This window comes from Polistes fuscatus, unplaced genomic scaffold, assembly GCF_010416935.1.
Source record: "Polistes fuscatus isolate 324 unplaced genomic scaffold, CU_Pfus_HIC Scaffold11, whole genome shotgun sequence".
NCBI lineage: Eukaryota > Metazoa > Arthropoda > Insecta > Hymenoptera > Vespidae > Polistes > Polistes fuscatus.
Genome location: NW_025113009.1, coordinates 5444895 through 5464925, shown reverse-complemented (window position 1 = coordinate 5464925; position 20031 = coordinate 5444895). Strand labels below are relative to the sequence as shown.

The 20031-nt window shown below is 31.3% G+C and overlaps 2 protein-coding genes across 4 annotated transcripts in view; both read right to left on the bottom strand.

The window, feature by feature from the left end:
• Nucleotides 1-12060, bottom strand: part of LOC122526426 (protein FAM214A) — a 51207-nt gene extending 39147 nt beyond the window's left edge. For 2 of the 3 annotated variants that reach the window (XM_043649824.1, XM_043649827.1), the window contains exons 1-2: nucleotides 10869-11158; nucleotides 10439-10695 (exon numbers count right to left, since the gene is read on the bottom strand). The gene's annotated coding sequence lies outside the window, so the exon portion shown is untranslated. Of the gene's footprint in view, nucleotides 1-10438; nucleotides 10696-10868; nucleotides 11159-11186 lie in introns of those variants that run through there. The other variant, XM_043649825.1, reaches the window with a different exon arrangement.
• Nucleotides 12061-12126: 66 nt separating this feature from the next.
• LOC122526428 (translation machinery-associated protein 7 homolog) lies at nucleotides 12127-14111 on the bottom strand. Its single transcript, XM_043649828.1, has 2 exons — nucleotides 13960-14111; nucleotides 12127-12803 (listed from the first exon to the last, which is right to left on the bottom strand). The coding sequence occupies exon 2, from the start codon at nucleotides 12800-12802 to the stop codon at nucleotides 12608-12610; it is 195 nt and encodes a 64-aa protein (XP_043505763.1). The 5' UTR covers nucleotide 12803; nucleotides 13960-14111; the 3' UTR covers nucleotides 12127-12607.
• Between the last annotated feature and the right edge of the window lie 5920 nt (nucleotides 14112-20031).

Here is a 20031-nt window from a genome sequence, read left to right as displayed (position 1 = left end):
AGGCAAATTCGTTTTCTCTCTCTCTCTCTCTCTCTCTTTCTCCTATTTTACTCCCACAGGAGTACTCGAGCTTAAAACACGAAGCAGTTTTGCTATAAGTAATTACTGACTCGTAACCATGTTCTAAAATCAGTCGGGCGTTTCGCGTCTCTTCGATTTTTCCTTCATCCGCACATTAACATATGGGTAAACGTGAAAGTAAGTAAGTAGTAAATGCCTGGATATTTACGAGGCATTAAATTGTCTCCTAACATTTATACCAACGAGCAACTATGAAAACTGGAAAACGATTTCTTTTCCCCTCCCTTTTTTCTTTCTTTTTAAATCTTTTTTATTAACCGTACCAACGAACAAATTTCAATGAAATATTAAAGTACAATTTATGAATCTGCGAAACACGTGCGTTATTCCAAAATGCGACCTAAATAAACCAATATACTAAAATTCTTTATAAATAGATGAATTTCATTTAAAACTTATATAAATGTTCCCTTTTTAATTTATATACGAGATGATAAGAAAAATATTTGTTCGAACGAATTGGAAAATTATTTTGAAATTGTGGAAAATATCTTACTAGATTTAAATCTATTCTAAATACTTATAAGAGAACATTGTAATTTCTCGAACAAGTATATTATACACATACATATACAATATATTTGTGTGATATAACACAAGTAGTCGACGAGCGAGAAGCCTCGCACATAAGGAAGCCTTTTTTTTTTTTTTGGAATAAACGCGTACGTTTTCTCGCCCATAGTCGTCGTCGTTCAAGTGGATTAATCGATTTGAGCTTACGTTGATGTTTTTACGAAGAAGCCTTTATTAACGGGGGATGTTCTACCGTCGTCGTATTAACGATTAAATCTGCTCTTTCTATTTTCTTTTTTTTTTTTTTTTTGATACATCCTACATAAATAAATATACTTAATAAAAAAATATTAATAAATATATCGAATTACAATTAATCGAGATAATAAATAAATGATTAAAATAATAAATAAATTGAATATTTGTATATTACAGTCAAATTTGAATTCTAAAGATCAAATTATAAGTCGTTGAAATCGATGATTAGAAAAAAAAAAAAAAGAAAAAAAAACAGAAATTAAAACGCGACGTTTGGCAAAGAACAACATCAACTTGTCTCAGGGAAACACTTCGCGTTCCAAAAAGCATTCCAGAAAAGTGAAGTAAAATCTAGATTTTAGTCAGAGGTAGTAGTCGAATATACAGAAGGACGTTGAGAATGTTTGTTTCGGTGTGAAAGACAAAAAGCTTTTGCTTTCAAATCGGACGTGATTCTTCGGTAGGAATGGAGGAAGTGTAGGGGGAAAAAAAAAAAAAAAAATAGCAAAAGGAAAAGAAAAAGAAGAAGAAGACAAAGAGAAAGAAGAAAAAGGGATATCTCGAAGCTTTAACGAGGACGTTGGGGGACGGGGGGTGGGTTTGTAGGTGGTGGATGAATGGTTGTGTGGATGGGAGAAAGAAGGTACTCGTAAATTTGGGTCATCTGAATATTATGCAACCCCAAAACCAACTGCAATTTCACGAAAAACGGAGTATCACGCTTGAGGAGGAAGGTTGCACATGTGTGTGTCTGCGTGTATCATGAAACGACATTACGACATTTCAATATTTTTCTATTAATAAATAATAAGTAGATATAAATCATGGTTTTTTTAAATCTTTTTTTTAATCGATTCAATATTGAAAAACATTTGCGAAAAAATATGCGCGCGATATTTCAATCGTTAAAAAAAAAAAAAAAATAGTCGAACGACTTTTATTTCACGGACTACGAACCAAAGTGTTTTTTTCCGAAGGTTACTAAAAAAGAAATAAATAAAAAAACAAGAAGAAAAAATAAGAAGGAAAAAAAAGAAATTCGAAGAGAGTCAACGGTCTGACTGTTTGACCCTCGAGAAGAGTTCTTGACTCGACTCTCGAAATAACGGTTTTCTTCGTCGACCAAGAGTCGACGATCTGAACATGAGGAACAAGGACGCAAATAGGGAACACACATCGAAAATATTTTTATATTGTTTCTCTCGTTGGATATAGACGACGAGCAAATGCACACCACCCAAGGTTTGTTCTTTATCGAGAAGACAAAGGTACAGAAATTTAAACGATTCTAATACGGGAGGTTATTAACCCTTTCCAATGATACTAACCTTGATTGTATTATCCTTGTGTGCTAGTTTTTTCTTTTAAATAGCTTACACCTTGCCAAAAGAAAGAGAAATGAAATATATGTATATATATGTATATACATAAAATCAAGTATGTAACGAAGAAATCCAAGTTAGTGAGAATTTCGATAGATCTTTTCGAGGAAACAACGTTTCTTTCCGTTCTATTATAAAGAAGATAAAGTTAAATTTTTTATTTATTTTTTTTTGTTTTGTTTTTACCTTGGCGTGATGATAATAACAATAATGACTTCTTTATCACATTATATATCACAAAACTATCTTTATCGTGTCGTTAAGAAAAACGCGAGAAAACTTGGCATGGTATAATATCTTCGATGAAACTTTCAACCAATCATGTTTTACATGTAAGCAAAGTCGTTACGAGTTGTTGCACGCGCATTGATTCGTTGAAATATTCATACTTTTTGCATATCCTACGTGTGATTTTCGTCGATATTCTACGTAATAGATTTTATCCAATGACTATGAGAAAATCTTGTAAATTAAAGTGTAATAATGATATCTAGTATACAACGTGAATCAATTAAAAGCTTTGTGTATAATAAGAAATATTGTAATAATTTTGATTTATAAATTATTCGACCGAAGATCACCAAAAATAGATAAAACCAAGGTAATTAATAAAACAAACTAAATAAACGCGTGCAACTTGGAAACTAAAATAATCTACCCTATTACTTCTCTTAGAATATCCTTCAATATGTAAAATAACGATCAATTAAATAAAAATAAAAATACAAAAATGATTAGAAATTCAAAGTTCTCAGAATAATCAAATCTTTTGCATTACAATAATCTAGCTTGCTACTAGATATTATTTTCATAATGGTACAAGATTATAAATCATCTTTATTGTATTATCTTACTTGATTCACGTTTTCGCAACAACAACAACAACAGCAACAATAACAACAAAATATGAAAATAACAAAATAAAAGCTATTATCTTAGAGAATTATTCGAAGAATTAGCTAAATCAATAATCACTGAAAATTGAAACTGCATAAAGAGAGACAGAGAATATAAAAGTAGAATCAATGATTAGAATGAAATCATAGTGTTCACGAATCGCGTGTTGAAACACTAAGAATCGGCCTTGGTTTTGGCTGCCTATAAATAAGAATCAAAGGTACGTGTGCGATGCACACTGCTACCTCCTTTCCCAACTGTCTACACATTGTTTATCTTCTATCTAGAAGAGCATTGCGCATAGACACGAAACTAATAAATTTCTCTAAATAACTAATTCGAAATGTAATAATTTTAAGAATTAATTACAACAATAAAATGCTTTTCGTTTTTATAATCTCATTTTTACATAAACACGCACTAATGAATTTGTTTGAAACATTCATTCTAAGTGCACTTCATTCTATTTACACATTAATTTACGTCAACAAAATATTTGTCTAATTTTATCACGCTTTTATAAACATTTTATATACACGAATAATAATAAATTATTGTTCAAATAACTAATTCTAAATGTAAAAATGAAATTCTTTATGTATAATATAACAATACGACAATTTAAAATTGCAAAAAACATATATATATATATATATTATTTATCACATTTTGAAAAAGAGAAACTAGAAAATTAGATCAATAAAATGATTTCTCGTATAAAATAGTAACGTGTAATTGATATCTAATACATAACGAAAATGGAGCTAATAAAAAGTGCAACGAGCAGAGATGGGATGGATGAAAAAGGAAAAGAAAGAATGGAAAAAAGAAAAAAATACAAAAGGAGGAGGTGGTGGAAGCATGAAAGAACGGATAATAAAGAGAGGGAAGTGTCGGGTAAGAATTACGTAAAGGAATGAACGAGTATTATATCTTGTCAACGACGGCGTTGCAGCATGAAACTATCGGTTACGAAACTATTTAAATAAACGAAGAGACGATAAACGAGATGAGAAAGAAAGAGAAAAAATATAAAGAGAGAAAAAGAGAGAAGGAAAGAGAGAGAGAGAGAGAGAAAAAGAAACTCTGTAAGTGGGAGTATATACTTTGAGTCTCATTTCGTTTCGGTTGTTGCATCTTTCAAAAGTACTCTCGAGAAAGTAAAATACCTCTCATCTCTTTTTTATCTCATCTATTGAAAAACTATACCTCCAGAGATTGATATTTCTAAGGGAATTTATGACAACCCTGAGTTGCACGCTAAATTCGTCCTTATTGGTCATTCTTTCTGATTCGATGCCTTTGTTGTCCGGTAATTAAAGCAAGGTCGCTTAATTGAATCTAATCATTCATTATCTTTTCCTATACATACATGCATACATATATACAACGTCAAACAAAAGTATTCGTACAAATGACAATTATTGTTTTTCCGAACAAATTTTCTGTTAATCTATAGAAAAGAAAAAAGGAAAAAGCATGCAATTAAAAATAAAGTTATTACGCTCTTTTAATTATTTCTTACGCGTGTCATTGTAGAAATATTTTCAGGAAAAATTTCATCCGTGTCCAATATTTTTGGTTGTTCACAACGCTGTATTTATTTGCCGTATATACGTGCATACATGCAAGCGGATTTAACGTACACGGTAGATACGATACGATAAAAGCGAATGAGTTTTTTATCGAGTGGAAAAAGGAAAAAAAGAAAAAAGTGAAATACAAACAAAAAAAATAGATATTTCTTTTTTAAATCACACAATTAAATTCTTTGAAAACAATAAGATTTAACAATAAAATCGTTAGTTTCCTTCTACGATAATGAACACGTGAATATTATGCGTGTGAACAACTTGTAGCAAATCTTTTCCGTATTTCATACTACTTCTTCTTCTTCTTTTTCTTCTTCTTTATATTCTTAACAACCTTGATACGCTTTTCTCAAGAATATATCCCTGTATATCCGTATATGCTTCAAGAAGTCGAGCATATCGTGAAAGAGTCTCGACGGTAAAAGACTCGATTGCAATTCATTCGCTTTAACCGAGATAAGCCGTTCGTCGCGAGAGACCGTGTAAACGAACTGACCCACATTACATCGAGGAACCGTTCTTATATACATATATATACATTTTTATATACATTACGTATATATGTATTATATGTAACGTAAAAGATCGAAATAGGAGAATGTCAAGATACACATGGTCACTTGGTGTATATTCCAAATATTAATGTATAAAAATAAACCCAAATATTCAGTCTTTCACCGACGTCTTTGGTATGTATTAACAAACGACCATGTGAATCTTGATATTCTCCAATTTCGATCTTTCCTGGTAACATATACATAATACTTTTAAGTATTCCATGTCCTGTAATTTGCAATCTTTCAAAAATCATGACCAAAATTTGCACCCTTATGCATGATTGGCTATGAACTTGTCAGCCTTCCTTTACGTGTTAAACACAATACATTTCTCTCTCTCTCTCTCTCTATTAAGTATATATATAAGTATTACTTCCATTTTTAAATGTAAAAACCTCTAGTACTCTAACGATTAATAAAAAAACGTGTTTGCGTGGATCGTTACGTAGCATGATCGATCTAATCCTAAGATGCTATTAATTTTGGCGTTGAAATTAATTACGGCCTTACAGAGATAAATACAAACGTGTCTAATTATCGTATACTACCTATGTAGTATATGTAGTATACGTATAAGTGAGTTTAATGCATTTCTAGATAGGAATAGTGGATTTTGCAAGACGTCTTAATGGATAAGTACATATCTATGTGTGTACTTACGTATTTAGGTAAGTAAGTTCGTATGTACGTACTTATGTATATACCTGGGGGATACTTAAAAGCTCGCAATACGAGAGAACTCGAACCTTGGCTCAACGTCAATTACGTGCAAACGAGTCGTTTGTGCTGCAACGTTTGCATTGCAAGTAAGTAATACACACGCACACATATATGAGTAAAAGTATATATATATATATATTTTATGTACGTGGAAAGGGATAAAATAGCAGCTTTCTCGAAAGCGTCATCGTCGTTCATAGTCGTCGAGGTTACTAAAAATGTAAAAGGAAAAAAAATCACACACACACACACACATATATATATATATTTCTTTTATGTGCGATCAAATGTAATATAGATACAATAAATAATTGCACGTGAGTGATATAAAAAAAAAAAAAAAGGGAAGGAAAAAAATTTCTAGGTATAAAGTTGGCTTCTGAAACAGGAGCAAAAGCGTGCACGATACGTACGTCTTTGACGTAACGCGTGCCAAAGATTATGTAAGACCGGAGAGTATCAACGCGTTCCTCTTTGCCTTTGCAAAGAGACTTTACGGAACATTAACGATCGTTTAAATGTCACTACACGGAAAGATAGTTCTCTTTCTTCCTATTCATTACTATTATTTCTTTCCCTTTCTTCTCTCTTTCTTTCTTTCTCTCTGTTTTTTATTTTTTATTTTTTTTTTATTTTTTATTTTTTTTCTGAATGGTTTCGACAAAGTCGATAAAAAGAATAAAGGTTGTTGTTGTTTGAGAAAGTAAAAGAGAAAGAGAGAAAGAGAGAGAGAGAAAGAAATATTTAGCGTAGGCGGGGATCATTGAAACCTTGCGTAAGATTATCCTATACCTGGACAATTTGTAGATACAATTTATCTTTCTCTTTTTTAAATTGTTATCAATTATACGAGAGTACATTGAAATAGTTTTATTGAAAAATAAACGTTTATTTTGTTTTTTCTTTTTAGAAAGTGTATGATCGAAAAAAATTGTTTCTATGTTAAGCTCAAAACTTTTCAACTACCATTCGCGTACGAATAGAACGAAATTGCATAAAAATGTAGGATTTTTTCGTTGAAATATATAACTCGTATTAATTAATGCATCGATACAATTTACAAATTTATAGATACTATTTACAATTATATTTGAATTAATAAGAATAAAAATATCTTACGATCATCGATATCTCACAAAATAAAATTTTAAACAAAACAAAAATATTCACAATATACTCTCATAATAATTGAATGTATAAATTTTAATATCGTTAATTTTAATCAAATTTTGATCGAATATTAATTATATTTAACAGTTAATCCTATGTAATATAAATATATTTTTAAACGACACTAGTAAGAGAGCGAATTAGTGATTTTATAAAAAGATAAGAGCCAAAGTAAGGAAAGAGAAAACCAGAGAAGATGACGGAAATGATCGTATGCTGGCAGTGTCTTTATTATGAAAGATAAAACGTTCGAAATGCGTGACGCAACGACGATCGCTCGTATTAATTCAGGCCTTGCACACCGATAGTAGTATGTTGTGGGTTGCCTCAAGCAGTGCGAAGAAAGACGACTGCAAGTAAGTATATACATACGTAGGTATATATACATATATATATGGGTATATATATCGAACGTACATATATTCGTTCGTTTTTAGAATATTAACAGCGAGAGACTTGCATTAGACGTAACAATCATTTATCTGCACCTGGTATATTTAAACATTTTATACGGAATAGGCTAAAAGTTTTCGAACGATTTTTGAAATCAATTACCCCATTTACTGTTCAGATTGTAAAACTCTTACAACTTTAAAAACTTTTTAATAATCTGAAAAATCAATAAGCCTGAAAAAAGCCTCGGAAAAAATGGATAATTGATTTTGAAAACTAGCTTCTAACTTTTAACCCGCCTAAGAATTTATTGATCATCTTGAATAACGATCGTAAAAATGTTGTCTTGTTTTTGTCCCACGAAGAAAGAAGAACTACCGTGTCGAAGTAAATACGTTTTATGTTGACGATCTAAAAAGATGTAAATTATGTGTCATAATATTCGAAGGGTTTGAAAAAATCCAAAGAAGAAAGTAAAGTTATAAGGAAGAACGTGACACGAAACTGTGAAATGATTTCTTTAAAAGACGTTTTTAATCGTATCGTACGTAAAATTTTTCGCGAAAAATGAGATAAATTTCTTTTATTTGCATTTTTTTTTACGTCAAAACCATGTCGCTTGATCGAAGATAAAGATCAAGAAATGTATTAATATTTTCCTTTTTTTCTAATTTTTTTTTTCAAATATATTTTCTTCATAGATAATCGATTAACGCTGTCCTATAATCTTCGTTGAAGGTCGGCAGATAACTAAAGCTTATCGTTATCCCCGAACGACTCGAAAAATTTGCGAAAGAAACTATAATTCCTCCGCCCTTGATAAAGATGACGTCTATGGGAAAAGGTTACCCTGTATCACGAGAATGCGTTGAGAGTAATTAATAAAGGGCAATACCAAAGTGGAAAGGGGGAGAGGGGGAAAAAATAAGAATAAGAATAAGAAGAACAGGAGAGAAAGATGAAACACGTAAAAAAAAAATAGACTCATTTCCAATGAATAAGATTCCTATAAGATAGAAAAATAATATATAAAAACACTATTTTCCAAGTTTTTAGTCATCTCAGAAGAATCGTTTCAGCTCTCGTAATTCTGTATATGCGTGTGTGTGTACGTGGAGGAAGAGGATGTATATGTAAAATGAAAGACTTGGAACGTAGCCTAGGGAAAAGAGATGAAAAATGTAAAGGAAAGAAAGAAAAAATTGCAAAAAAGATAGGAGAAGCTTTCGTAATATGATGGGTGATGTAGGTAGATAAGCTTCTTTTATCCAGTTTAACTTGCAAAACGAGCCTGTACATCGTTCACGAAGGTAAAGAGTTTTAACTAATGTAAGAGAAATACGAGAGAAACCATCGTCGTCGAGAAGGGACTTTTAATGGGGAAGACAAGCGAATACCTTGAACCACGCGTTACGTTACCTCAAACTAACGACACTATACAAAGGGTTAAAAGAGTAAATAAAAAATACTAAGAAAGATATATATATATATGAGCCACCAATTTGTCAATCGATTTATTGCACAAAACAAAAGTGAAAAAAGATGATAGATTAATATTTATTATCATTTATTATTGGAAGGCCATAACAATTGTTGCCATTTAACAATGTTAAACTTAATTATTAGGGACATTTATTTGAAATATAAAAAGATAAGAATCGAACAAGTGTTCTGATAATAAAGTGTTTAAAAAATTGTTAAAGTAGAGTTAATCGTTTTGGCCTGTAAATGATTCATATGTTTAAAGTGAGAAAGAGAAGGGAGAGAGAGAGAGATTGAGAGAGAGAGAGAGAGAGAGAGAGAGATCTTTTGATTAATTAACAAAAATAAAAACGTAGGAAATAAAGAAGTAGAGTAAAAAAAGAATAAGTATCTCTTCCGATCAGCTCGATAACAGAGTAGGCAAGTCCACAACTCCCACCACCACCACCACTTCGACTACTCTCGAGTTCCCCTAGCATTTAAAGCGCTCTCATACATTCAGCGTTCGACGATGCCATATGCCATTGCATCCTGAAAGGATTATAGCTCATACCAGAAAGATAATAACTAACAACTCTCCTGTTTAAAAAAAGAAAAGAAAAGAAAAGAAAAGAAGGAAGTAAAAAAATGAAATAAATAATTATGAGAAATATAATGAATATGATTGTATTATCAAAGTACAAAAGGGATGACGAAAGAATTAAATTCTGTTGCGATGATGACTCAAAAGGAAAAATATGAGAGACGGAGAGAGAGGGGAGAGGGAAAGAGAGGCAACAAGGTGTCAGATTCGGGCTGATCCACCGAGGTTTTTCGCGGGGGAAGAAAGGATATTACATACGGATAATATGTAAGCGTGTGTCCCCTTCGCGGACAGTAGTTACGCGCGCACGCGTGCGCTGATATATGCGAATGAGAGGGAGAGGGAGGGAGGAAGAGAGAGAGAGAGAGAGAGAGAGAAAGAGAAAGAAAGAAAGAAAGCATAAAAACAGAAAGAAAAGAGATGGAACGAAAAAGCGACTGGCACATCACGCATACTCAAAGACACGACAGTAGCACGTTTAAGCAACCACCACTACTCTCTGACAAAGAAACCCTTGACGGCGATGACGACGATGACGACAATGACGATGACGATGTCTCCCTAATTTTGATATTTTTCTCAGGAGATTTAAAACATCCAGTATGTATATACATATGTACATGTACATTCTTTTTTTCTATTACAAATTGGTAACATACGATAAAGTTTATTTTTATTTCACTTTCTCCCCCTTACATTTAATTATATACTAATGTATACAAATGAGAGAGAAAGAAAAAGATATAAAAAACGATTGATTGTATTAATAAAAAAAAAAAGAAAAAAAAATGAATTAAAGTAGTAACTTACCGAATCGAAGTATCGCTCGAGGCAGCAAGACAATCAACCGAGCTTGGAGTCGTCCCCAGGGGTCAAATGATCCTGTCGGGCCCCATGGCCGTTCTCGAGACTATCGATGTGCACACGAATTCGTCTTTTGTCCTTTGTCAGAACTGTCTCTTCGATCAGCCGTGTCCTCTCGAAGACTCCCTTCGATCGTTTTCCTTCTCTCTTATTCGCTCTCTCGACCCACGGCGAGAATGGAGTTGAACCAATGATGATGATACCTTCGAAAGGGTGACCGTATGACAGACTATGTTAGATATATGGAGAGAGGGGATACCAAGTTAATGGGGGGAGTGTAACAGACGGACAGACAGACAGACAGACAATGAGAAAAAGGTAGAGAGGAAAAGAGAAAGAAAAACGACGTAAGGCAACCACGAGCGAAAGCTCTCACCTCCCACCGACCGCTCCGAAGGTCTGTTGCCAACTGACCCAGGCGGTGACAGCTACTGCCGACACTGCTGCCAACGGTTAGGATTTAAACTAACCTAGCTTGCCTCTTTCTCTCACTTCTTTCATCATTGTCACTGTCACTCTCTCTTTCTCTCTCACTCACACTCGTTCTCTCTCATTTTAATCTCTCTTTCTCTTATGTGATGGACATTATAGCGGTCGAAGGTTAAACGATTACCCTTTACTTACTCTTCATTCGACTGCACCAGATAGATATTTTCTTCGATTATTATTTAACGATTAAATTTTTGCTTTTTACCTTTTAAATTTCCTTCATCGAGAATACATATATCAACGATATGTGTGTCGTTCTTTCTTTCTTATGCTGTCTACCTCTGTCTCATTCTTTCTTTCCTTTATGCACACGCGCGTTCGTGTTCTTTCTATGAATTCATTTTTAATAAAACATATCTATACAATTTTTCTTCGTCAATAATCGTCACTCGAATTTTTTCCATTATTAATAACACTCACGCCCGAATCGAAAAGACTCGTTAGACCAGGTTTCTTTATTAAGAATCAATCTAGTAATACGTACTAATTGTAACGTTCGAACAATGAGAGAGAGTCGACGATGGCTGATTTTTTACATTCTTATGTTGTCGGCACTGTCGATCATCTGACGATCAGCTGTAATTCACGCCTCGTAGCTAACACCACGCGCTCGCGTTCAATATATACGAACTACTACCACTATTATTATTCTCTAGAACGATTTTTTTTTTTTACATTTTATGCTATTGAAACACGTTCACATACATACTTTCGACGAGAATTTATTATTTGTTGTTATTAATTTGGAAATTTTACGTTTCAGTGCATAGAATCGAAATCGATTTTTGTACTTTTTTTTTCTTTTCTTTTTTCCTTTTGTCGGTCAAACTCGTGTTGGAGTATTTTTACGCATTTCGAAATCAAGGTTAATTGGCGTCACTGGTGTGGGTCGATACGTTGGCGTTCAAAGCTTCGTTAACTTAATGAGCGATATTAAACCTGTATGAAAGTTAATATATCTATGTATATAACTGCATCATTGAGTCTACTGTGACGCGATATGTAACTATTTACGTTTAATTATCGGATAAAAAAAAGAATCATCGATTCACGAGATTATGAAAGTATATATATATATGTATACATAGAATACGTAAGAAAAATCATATTTAATATAATTAATGCTAAATAAAAGTAACAATTCATACAGGTGTCCTCGTTTTTATTAAATGCAACTATAAAACGACTAGATGAATATATTTTGATAATTTTGTGTTTGTTTGTAGAAAATTCATCGATAAGATGAACTGTTAAATTGCTTTTAAAATTGTTTTTTCTTTGAGCTTACTTGTTTGCTGTGTTATCTTATGTTACATATAAAATTATATTAATCTTACTTCAACGACACAAAGAATGACTCTTGTTTGACTCAATAAAATGAAAATTTGTAGTTGTATTTTTTCATACAACGAAGCATTATATGTATTCCATGGAATTTTTATAATCTATTCAATTTGTATCTATTTTCAATTTTATTTACAAGTAACTGATGCAGCGAAATGTGATTGTAGAAATATTTCGTACAGCAAGTCGATCGTTGACCGACAACATTGCTGTAAGAACATTATCAGATTTTGCAGAGTGACTGTGACAAATTTTTGTACAATGCTTTTTAATAAAAAACAATCACTTTTTGCCAGATTTCTTGATGCCGCCAGTAACAAGAGGACCCTTTTGACTAGCTTTCTTCGCTGCTTCTGCCAGTGCTTTTTGTTGTTCCTTTTGTTTCTGTTTAAAAGCTACATCTTCGTCATCTAATTGTTTAGAATCCTTTTTCGGTGCCTTCAATGGTTTTTTTTTACCTCCTTCCCGACTAGACATTCTAAAAAGGTGTCAAATTTGATTAGTTTTTTAATGTATATTTTCTCTATCTATATTTTACGTAGTAATATAATTCAAATAATTCTTTAACGACATATTAGGTGTACGAAATGTCCGATTTAGAACTGACAGTTTGGTTTATTATATCTTAAGTGCAAAAAAACAATATAATTAATCAAAGTATGAGCTTAAACTATCGACACAGTTTTGCCATCATAATAGTAACTTGTTAATGTCAGCAGCAAAGAAGTCTGGGATGCTAATGATGATAAAATAACGAAAATTATTTTCTACAATTTGTTGGGAATTATATTTTTTTCCTTGCAAAAAGTGGTGCAATGCCATGTGGCATATAAGTTTGCTCTCAGGTCACATCATAAATGTTCATTTTTAAGATCAATATCACTAGATAAGAACTTCTCAAATCATTGACATATTACTGTCTTCTCATTAGACACTTCCTTGTTAAAACATTTGTTGACATTTTGAATTGTCTGCGTTGCATTATTATTAATATAATGATTTACAAAATTTATAAAATAATATAATAAAGAATAGAAATCATAAATGATCCAGTAATTTAAATTATATAATTAATAAAATAATAATACAAAGCAGAGCATATAAATTGCATAGTAAAAGGTCAATACTTTTAATGACACAAAGAATATTCTTATCTCTATGCATTTACGATATTTCTTTTTTTAAATTCATATTAAGTTACAATAACTTATTTATTTGAGTAAGAATAAATACAATTTCAGTATATTTTTTAAACGTATATTTATCTATAGTAAATTTTAGACTACAATAAATAATAATCAAAAGTAAACTATATAATCAATAGTTCATTGAACATAATTAGCATGATGCAAAAACTAACCTCTTTTGCATTAAGCATATCAATTCTACTGATGTAATAAATTCTTTAAACATGTAAGTATATATATATGTATATCTCTGTTAATTTCATTACAATGCTTTAAAAATTTCTATTATTATTTATTGTATATTTTAATATTTTACTTATGCATTGCAAATAAAAAAAGCACGATGCTTTGATAGTACATGATGAACAAATGATAATACATATATCAATTATATATATTTATCATAAAAACTGAGTGTATTAAATGCAAGAATTATATTTAACGTACCTGCAATTCTATATATGAAGTCGTTTAATATATTTATAATATTTCGTATCTCAAAGTAACAGAAATAAAATTTGACAATCTGCAGGGTTATACTACTTCAGATCACCGAAGGTAATACCAATCGCCATATTTTCTTTGACGTTAAGGAACGTGCTGCTATTGGTTGATAATCGTACGCGCGCCCCACCTATTAATATATTCTATGACAATAGAGGGCAGATTTGATTAAAGTTCGTTCTTTGTAAAAATGATAAGGTGTTACTGTCGGTAAGTTATCATTGCATTCGAATATCAAGTCCTCTGTTTTATCTGCCCAGATTCATTTTAGTTACTGCCGAGATCACCAGTGGGCGATAGGAGGTACTTAACCCGATGACGGTACAATACTATCAAAGAATGCTGTATTCTTTGATAGTATACGATACTATATGATATTATCTTTGATAGCATATATAATATATTTATATATTGTAATAGAATTTGAAATAATTATTTTTTATTTTTAGTGTATAAACGTGTGTGTGCCTTCAGAAATGCATTTATATGTATATTTTAAAATGAAACAATTTAAAACACTCAAATAAAAAAGAATCCAGAAGATTTGTTGTTAAATCCAACGATGATCACCTGTAACAAGAAGAAAACAATATTAATCATACAATCAAGTGATACAATAGCCTGACATATAAATCGTCCAATTCGCAGATGCACTTCTCTCTCAATTGAATTCTATATTTATTTTTACCATATCTCTATTTACTGTTGTAATAAAATTAAATTTAAACGCGTGATTTTACATTTACATAAAATAAATAGAAATATATATATATATATATATATATATATATATATATATAAAGAAATAGAAAAAGTAAAAATACTAAGTTACTAAAAAAAAATAATATCTATTAATTATTATGAGAAAGTCTCTTAAACTGCTTTATATAGAAAAGAAAAATAGCAAATTTAATAAAATACGATCACAGTAAAACATTTTAAAAACGTAACAAGAAAAGAGAAATTACTATAATATTTACCGAACGTTATTTAGGCTTTAAAATTTAATAATATAAAAAGTTTAATATTTGTGACTCTAACTAAACACATATGCATCTTTTAGACGATATAGATACAAATTTGGTGTCCCAAGGAGATGGAATGGTCCATCATCTCCAATTACAACTACAAATTAATGACGAGCAAGAATGTAATATAATAAAATATAAAATATGACTAGAGAGCTATTCTCGAAAAGTTCGAACTTGCTGTTGAACCTTTGAAAATAACTCAACAGTCTGTGTAGTTGCCCTCTTCAGCCACAATTAAGTGGGGGCCTCTTCGGCATTAGCCTCTTCTTTCTTCATCCCTGAAAACTGCATTGGACATTTTCAACGTGCAAGAAAGATAAGATATCTCACATCTTTTTAGCAAATTAACTTTTATTTGTTTATGATTCTAATATGGAATTATGAAAAAATTAATTTATATTTAATGTTAATTATATTCAAGCTCATATAACCATGGATGAACTTAGAGTTCATTGCATAATATTACACGAGCACATTTAATCCAACATCCAAGCAGATAATTTCCCTCGATGACCTAATAACACGTCGCACTTTTAATATCAAATAACAAAATTCAATTGAAATTAAATAATGCAACAAATGTAATGCATTTTCTTGCAATATTTTCATTTCATTCACTTGTTATATTGAACTATATCAAATATTTTTCATTATAAGAGAGAATCGCTATTGTGCGAAGTGCTAATCTTAAAACTAAGTTTCAAGTTCATCAAAGTATTTGCGAATTTGTTCGAGACTATCTCGTTCGAGATAGAATCGAAATAGAAAAGAATTTTTCAAATTGATGCAAATTCCTTTGAATCATGATACATAATGAAGATTACAGAACAGTCACAAAATAAATTTACAAAGCAAGCATATTAGAATAAATAAAAAAAGAAAATTTTTGTAACAGTTCTGTATAAACCAGGTGACTAAATTTCCACTCCGGAGTGGAAGCGAACCTAGTGCCTTTCCTGGATCCTACCTACTTAAAGTTAAAGTTTTCACATTCGTTCAAAGAAGTATGCTACCTGCCAGCCAATTACCCATAATTAAAAAGAGCAAATACACATACGTACCCACCCACTCACTCCACGATTCTCTCACATACCACCAGGGTGCAAAAGCCTAAACTAAAGAGCATGCCCCGGGGCACCTCCGACACTCTAGTTCAACCACGTTTTCTAAACTTATGGGAGTACGTACCAATGCTGTAATCGACTGCCAAGGCTAGTGATTATTGCATAAAAAACTACAGCAAAAATACAAGTATACACTAGTATATATGCATACTAGTAATATACGAGTATATCAAAGTTTCCACAAATAAATGCGGTAACTCTACTATGCAAAACGATTGTTAAAAAAAAAGTTCGTATCGTACTCGTGACTCTACAAGTTATTTTTATTCAATAACTTTAAAAAATAATAAGCGCAGTATTACGTGTCGCGAAACGATGTACAATGCACACACCTAAACGCACACACAGGTGCAACGTACATCGTGCAATCACTAACACAATGACAGTCGCTAATAGGGGAAAAACTTAAAACTAAACCTATACTAACCGTTTCTCACCTATACGAGTAGCACCTGGGCACAGGCATAGATGAGAACGCAGAAAGTATAGGGGGGAGAAACGGGAGATTAGTATATTAGAAGCTGAAAATCCTGATCTAAAAAATATGATTAAAAACACATATATACATAAGACATAAATACATTTTTATAGAAATTTATCTAAGCGGCTAAAAACTCTACAATTTATTTGATAAATATTAACTTTTAATATCTTTTAAAATATCTTTTAATATATTTTAATATATTTAGGAACCTCGGACGACTCCTTTCATTAAGTTGGCTGTTCTAATAAAAGAACTGGGCTTTGAGCCACCACTTAACTGCTAGAATCTATCCGTCGCGAATGAGTTTGTTTTCTTGCTCATTTATTTATAATATCGAAGTATCGATACATCAAAATTAATCGCGATTAGATAAACTAAATATGAAGCAATGCATGTAAGACATTTATTACATGCTTTTCTGGACGAAAAAGAGTAAATTAATGCTCGGTTTCACCACTACTAACCACGAACAAAACACATAATAAAAAAGAAAGTGCATCAATTAATTGCATTATTAACTATATGAATTTAACCGATGAGACAAGAAAACCTATCCTGAACTAATAAAACATACAATAAAATACAATACAATATACAATTTTCATGAGTAACTCCTAGAAAGGAATTACTCATGTGCTCGTCAATAATTTATTTAAGTAATTACAACCAGTAGCTCGTGCTGATTAGGACCTTTCATCCTCGACATGATTGAGCACCGGAGGGACTTTAAATTTTTTGACTCACGGCGTAAGAAGTTCTACGATGGCTCCAAAACACTCCTACTTTGCAGCAAGTGTTGTAGTTGACGATCGAAGAGTTCCTCGATTTGGTATTGAAGGAGATCCACCGAAGACCCACCGAAGATCCATCGAAGATCCATCGAAGATCCATCGAAGATCCATCGAAGAATTCATCCCGCATCTTTGATAAGGTAGAAAGTCCGTCGTCATATCTGTAAAATAAAATAGAACAAAACGATAAGTTATTTATAATATAATACAAAATTGTATAAAAATAAATAAAAAAAAAGTAAATTAAAATGAATACTTACAATGCATTCTAATGGGATGAAATTCAATTGCACCATGGCGATGCACCTCGCGTGAATCTAAAAACGCGGTATAAACGAAAATAAGAAACTATAGATGAGTTTCTTATCGCGAAACCGAAATTTTATTATACGGCGAACAACACTGATTCTAATTCGCGTATGATTTTAATTTATTTATGCCCGATCACTGATTCTACACAACTAATTAAAGACTGCTTTGCACACAGTCAATGCAAGTAGAAAAATCTTCATTGATGCACTGATTCTAATACGCGAACAGTCAGTGCGACTGTTTTAAAATAAAAATACAACTTTCTCGAACAAAGTCTAATGCAATTACTGCTTTGATCGCAGTTAATTTAATATGAAAAATTTCTAATACAATCGCGTAACACGAACAAATTGAAATGAGCGAACGAACGTGCTTCTAATCCGTGATTTTAATTATATTCAATCGATACAACACTCCCGTATATTGCTTCGCGCACGATTGCAATCTGAAACAGAAATAAAAAACAATACTATTAATATCATTACTATTACTGAAAACAATTAAAATGTTTGTTGAATTATTAAATACAAAAATATACTCACTTTGTACTCCATCGATGAATGCACGATAGGTCTCCTACCCTTAGGATGACGATGACAATGCACTAACACTGATTCTACAACTGCATTACATGCAGTTAATTCAATTAACACTAGATTAATGGACTAACAATAAAAATTTGACTCATATCAAATTTCTGCATATGCTACATATATATAAAATTTTAATATTATTTTTTTAAAATATACGTTGATTTTTAATACCATAATGAAATATATGTAAATATTAATTCCTCCCCTCTACCCATTTCTTCATGCAAACAATTTTTGTAAGTTTTTAAAAAATAGTAAATGAAACAATAATGAAAAAATCTAGTGTTAAACGAATTTCCAAATGAATTTAATTAATAAATTGTAACACTATTCCAACGATGATCTGAAGCAAAAATAAAAACAAGATTATATAGACCATTGATATAAAAACATTATTATAATTATTGAGAAAATGTTATATAAAATTGACTTACATTTATTCTTCAGTGATGAATGCACGATGGGTATCCTACCCTTAGGATGACGATGAGCACACGTTTAAACCGAATAAAAGAAACTTACGGAGTTTCTTAACCGAGCAAACGAAACTTTAATATGCGACGATCAACACTGACTTTAATTACCGATTTTTTAATATTTTATTTTATCGATGCAACACACGAGTACTTCATTGCCTACGCGCTCGATTGCAATAATGTTCTGAAACAGAAAAAGGAAAAAAAACAATTAATATCATCGTTATAATAAAAAACCATTAAAGTTATCATAGAAATGTTTGATACAAAAATATACCTACTTTTAGTCTTCATTGATGACTGCAGGATGGGTATCCTACCCTTAGGATGACGATGAATAAAATAAAATTAAATAAAACTCTGAAAAGCTGAAACATACTAAAGATTATATTATAGTACAATATTCCCTGTAAATCATTCCTGAAGGCAGGGCACACTTTAAAAAATATTCTATCATAAAGAATTGAAATTATTAAAAGTAAAAATTAAACAATATTTATGGAATTTATCAAAGTATGCAACTATTCGTTTGATAGTGCTTGCTTTGTATTTCAATATACAAGCCCAAGCAATATCAGTTGCCTAAATCTTATTACTTGTATAAAATTGCATATAAAATATAAAATATTATTAATAAAAATCTTTAAAGAAGTCTAAAGAAGACAATAACTGTAATAGTAAACTCAATAAAGAATAATCTGACAAGTATATCAATTATTATGCTGTCCAATGCTTTAATAAACTTTTTAAACGATTAATTTAATAATGATGAGATTAGAAATAAAATCAATAAATGGTTTAATACGTCACGTTCGTTAGATCTTAACTCCTCGAAGGACGGAAGGGGAATGAGATACGTTACTGCTTATCCTTGAGAGTGTCTAACGTTCGCTGCTTGGCTGTTTACGTTTTGTTTTCGGTTGTCTTTCTTCTGTTTTCACCTCGAGAAATTCCTACAAATATACATACACATTCATAATTGTCTGTAGGTGAATGTTTTGTTTTCTATTCTCTCTCCCTCTCACACTCTCGTTCTCGCTCTTTTTATACATTTCTATATGGCTTAAGAAAAAAATAACGCTTACCTCAATGAATATGAAGATAAAAAAAGAGTAAACACAATTATTAGAACGGGTGTATGAATTCGTTCTGGACTCTCCAATGCTCGGTAATCTAAGAGAAATAAAAAATAAAATTACATTAG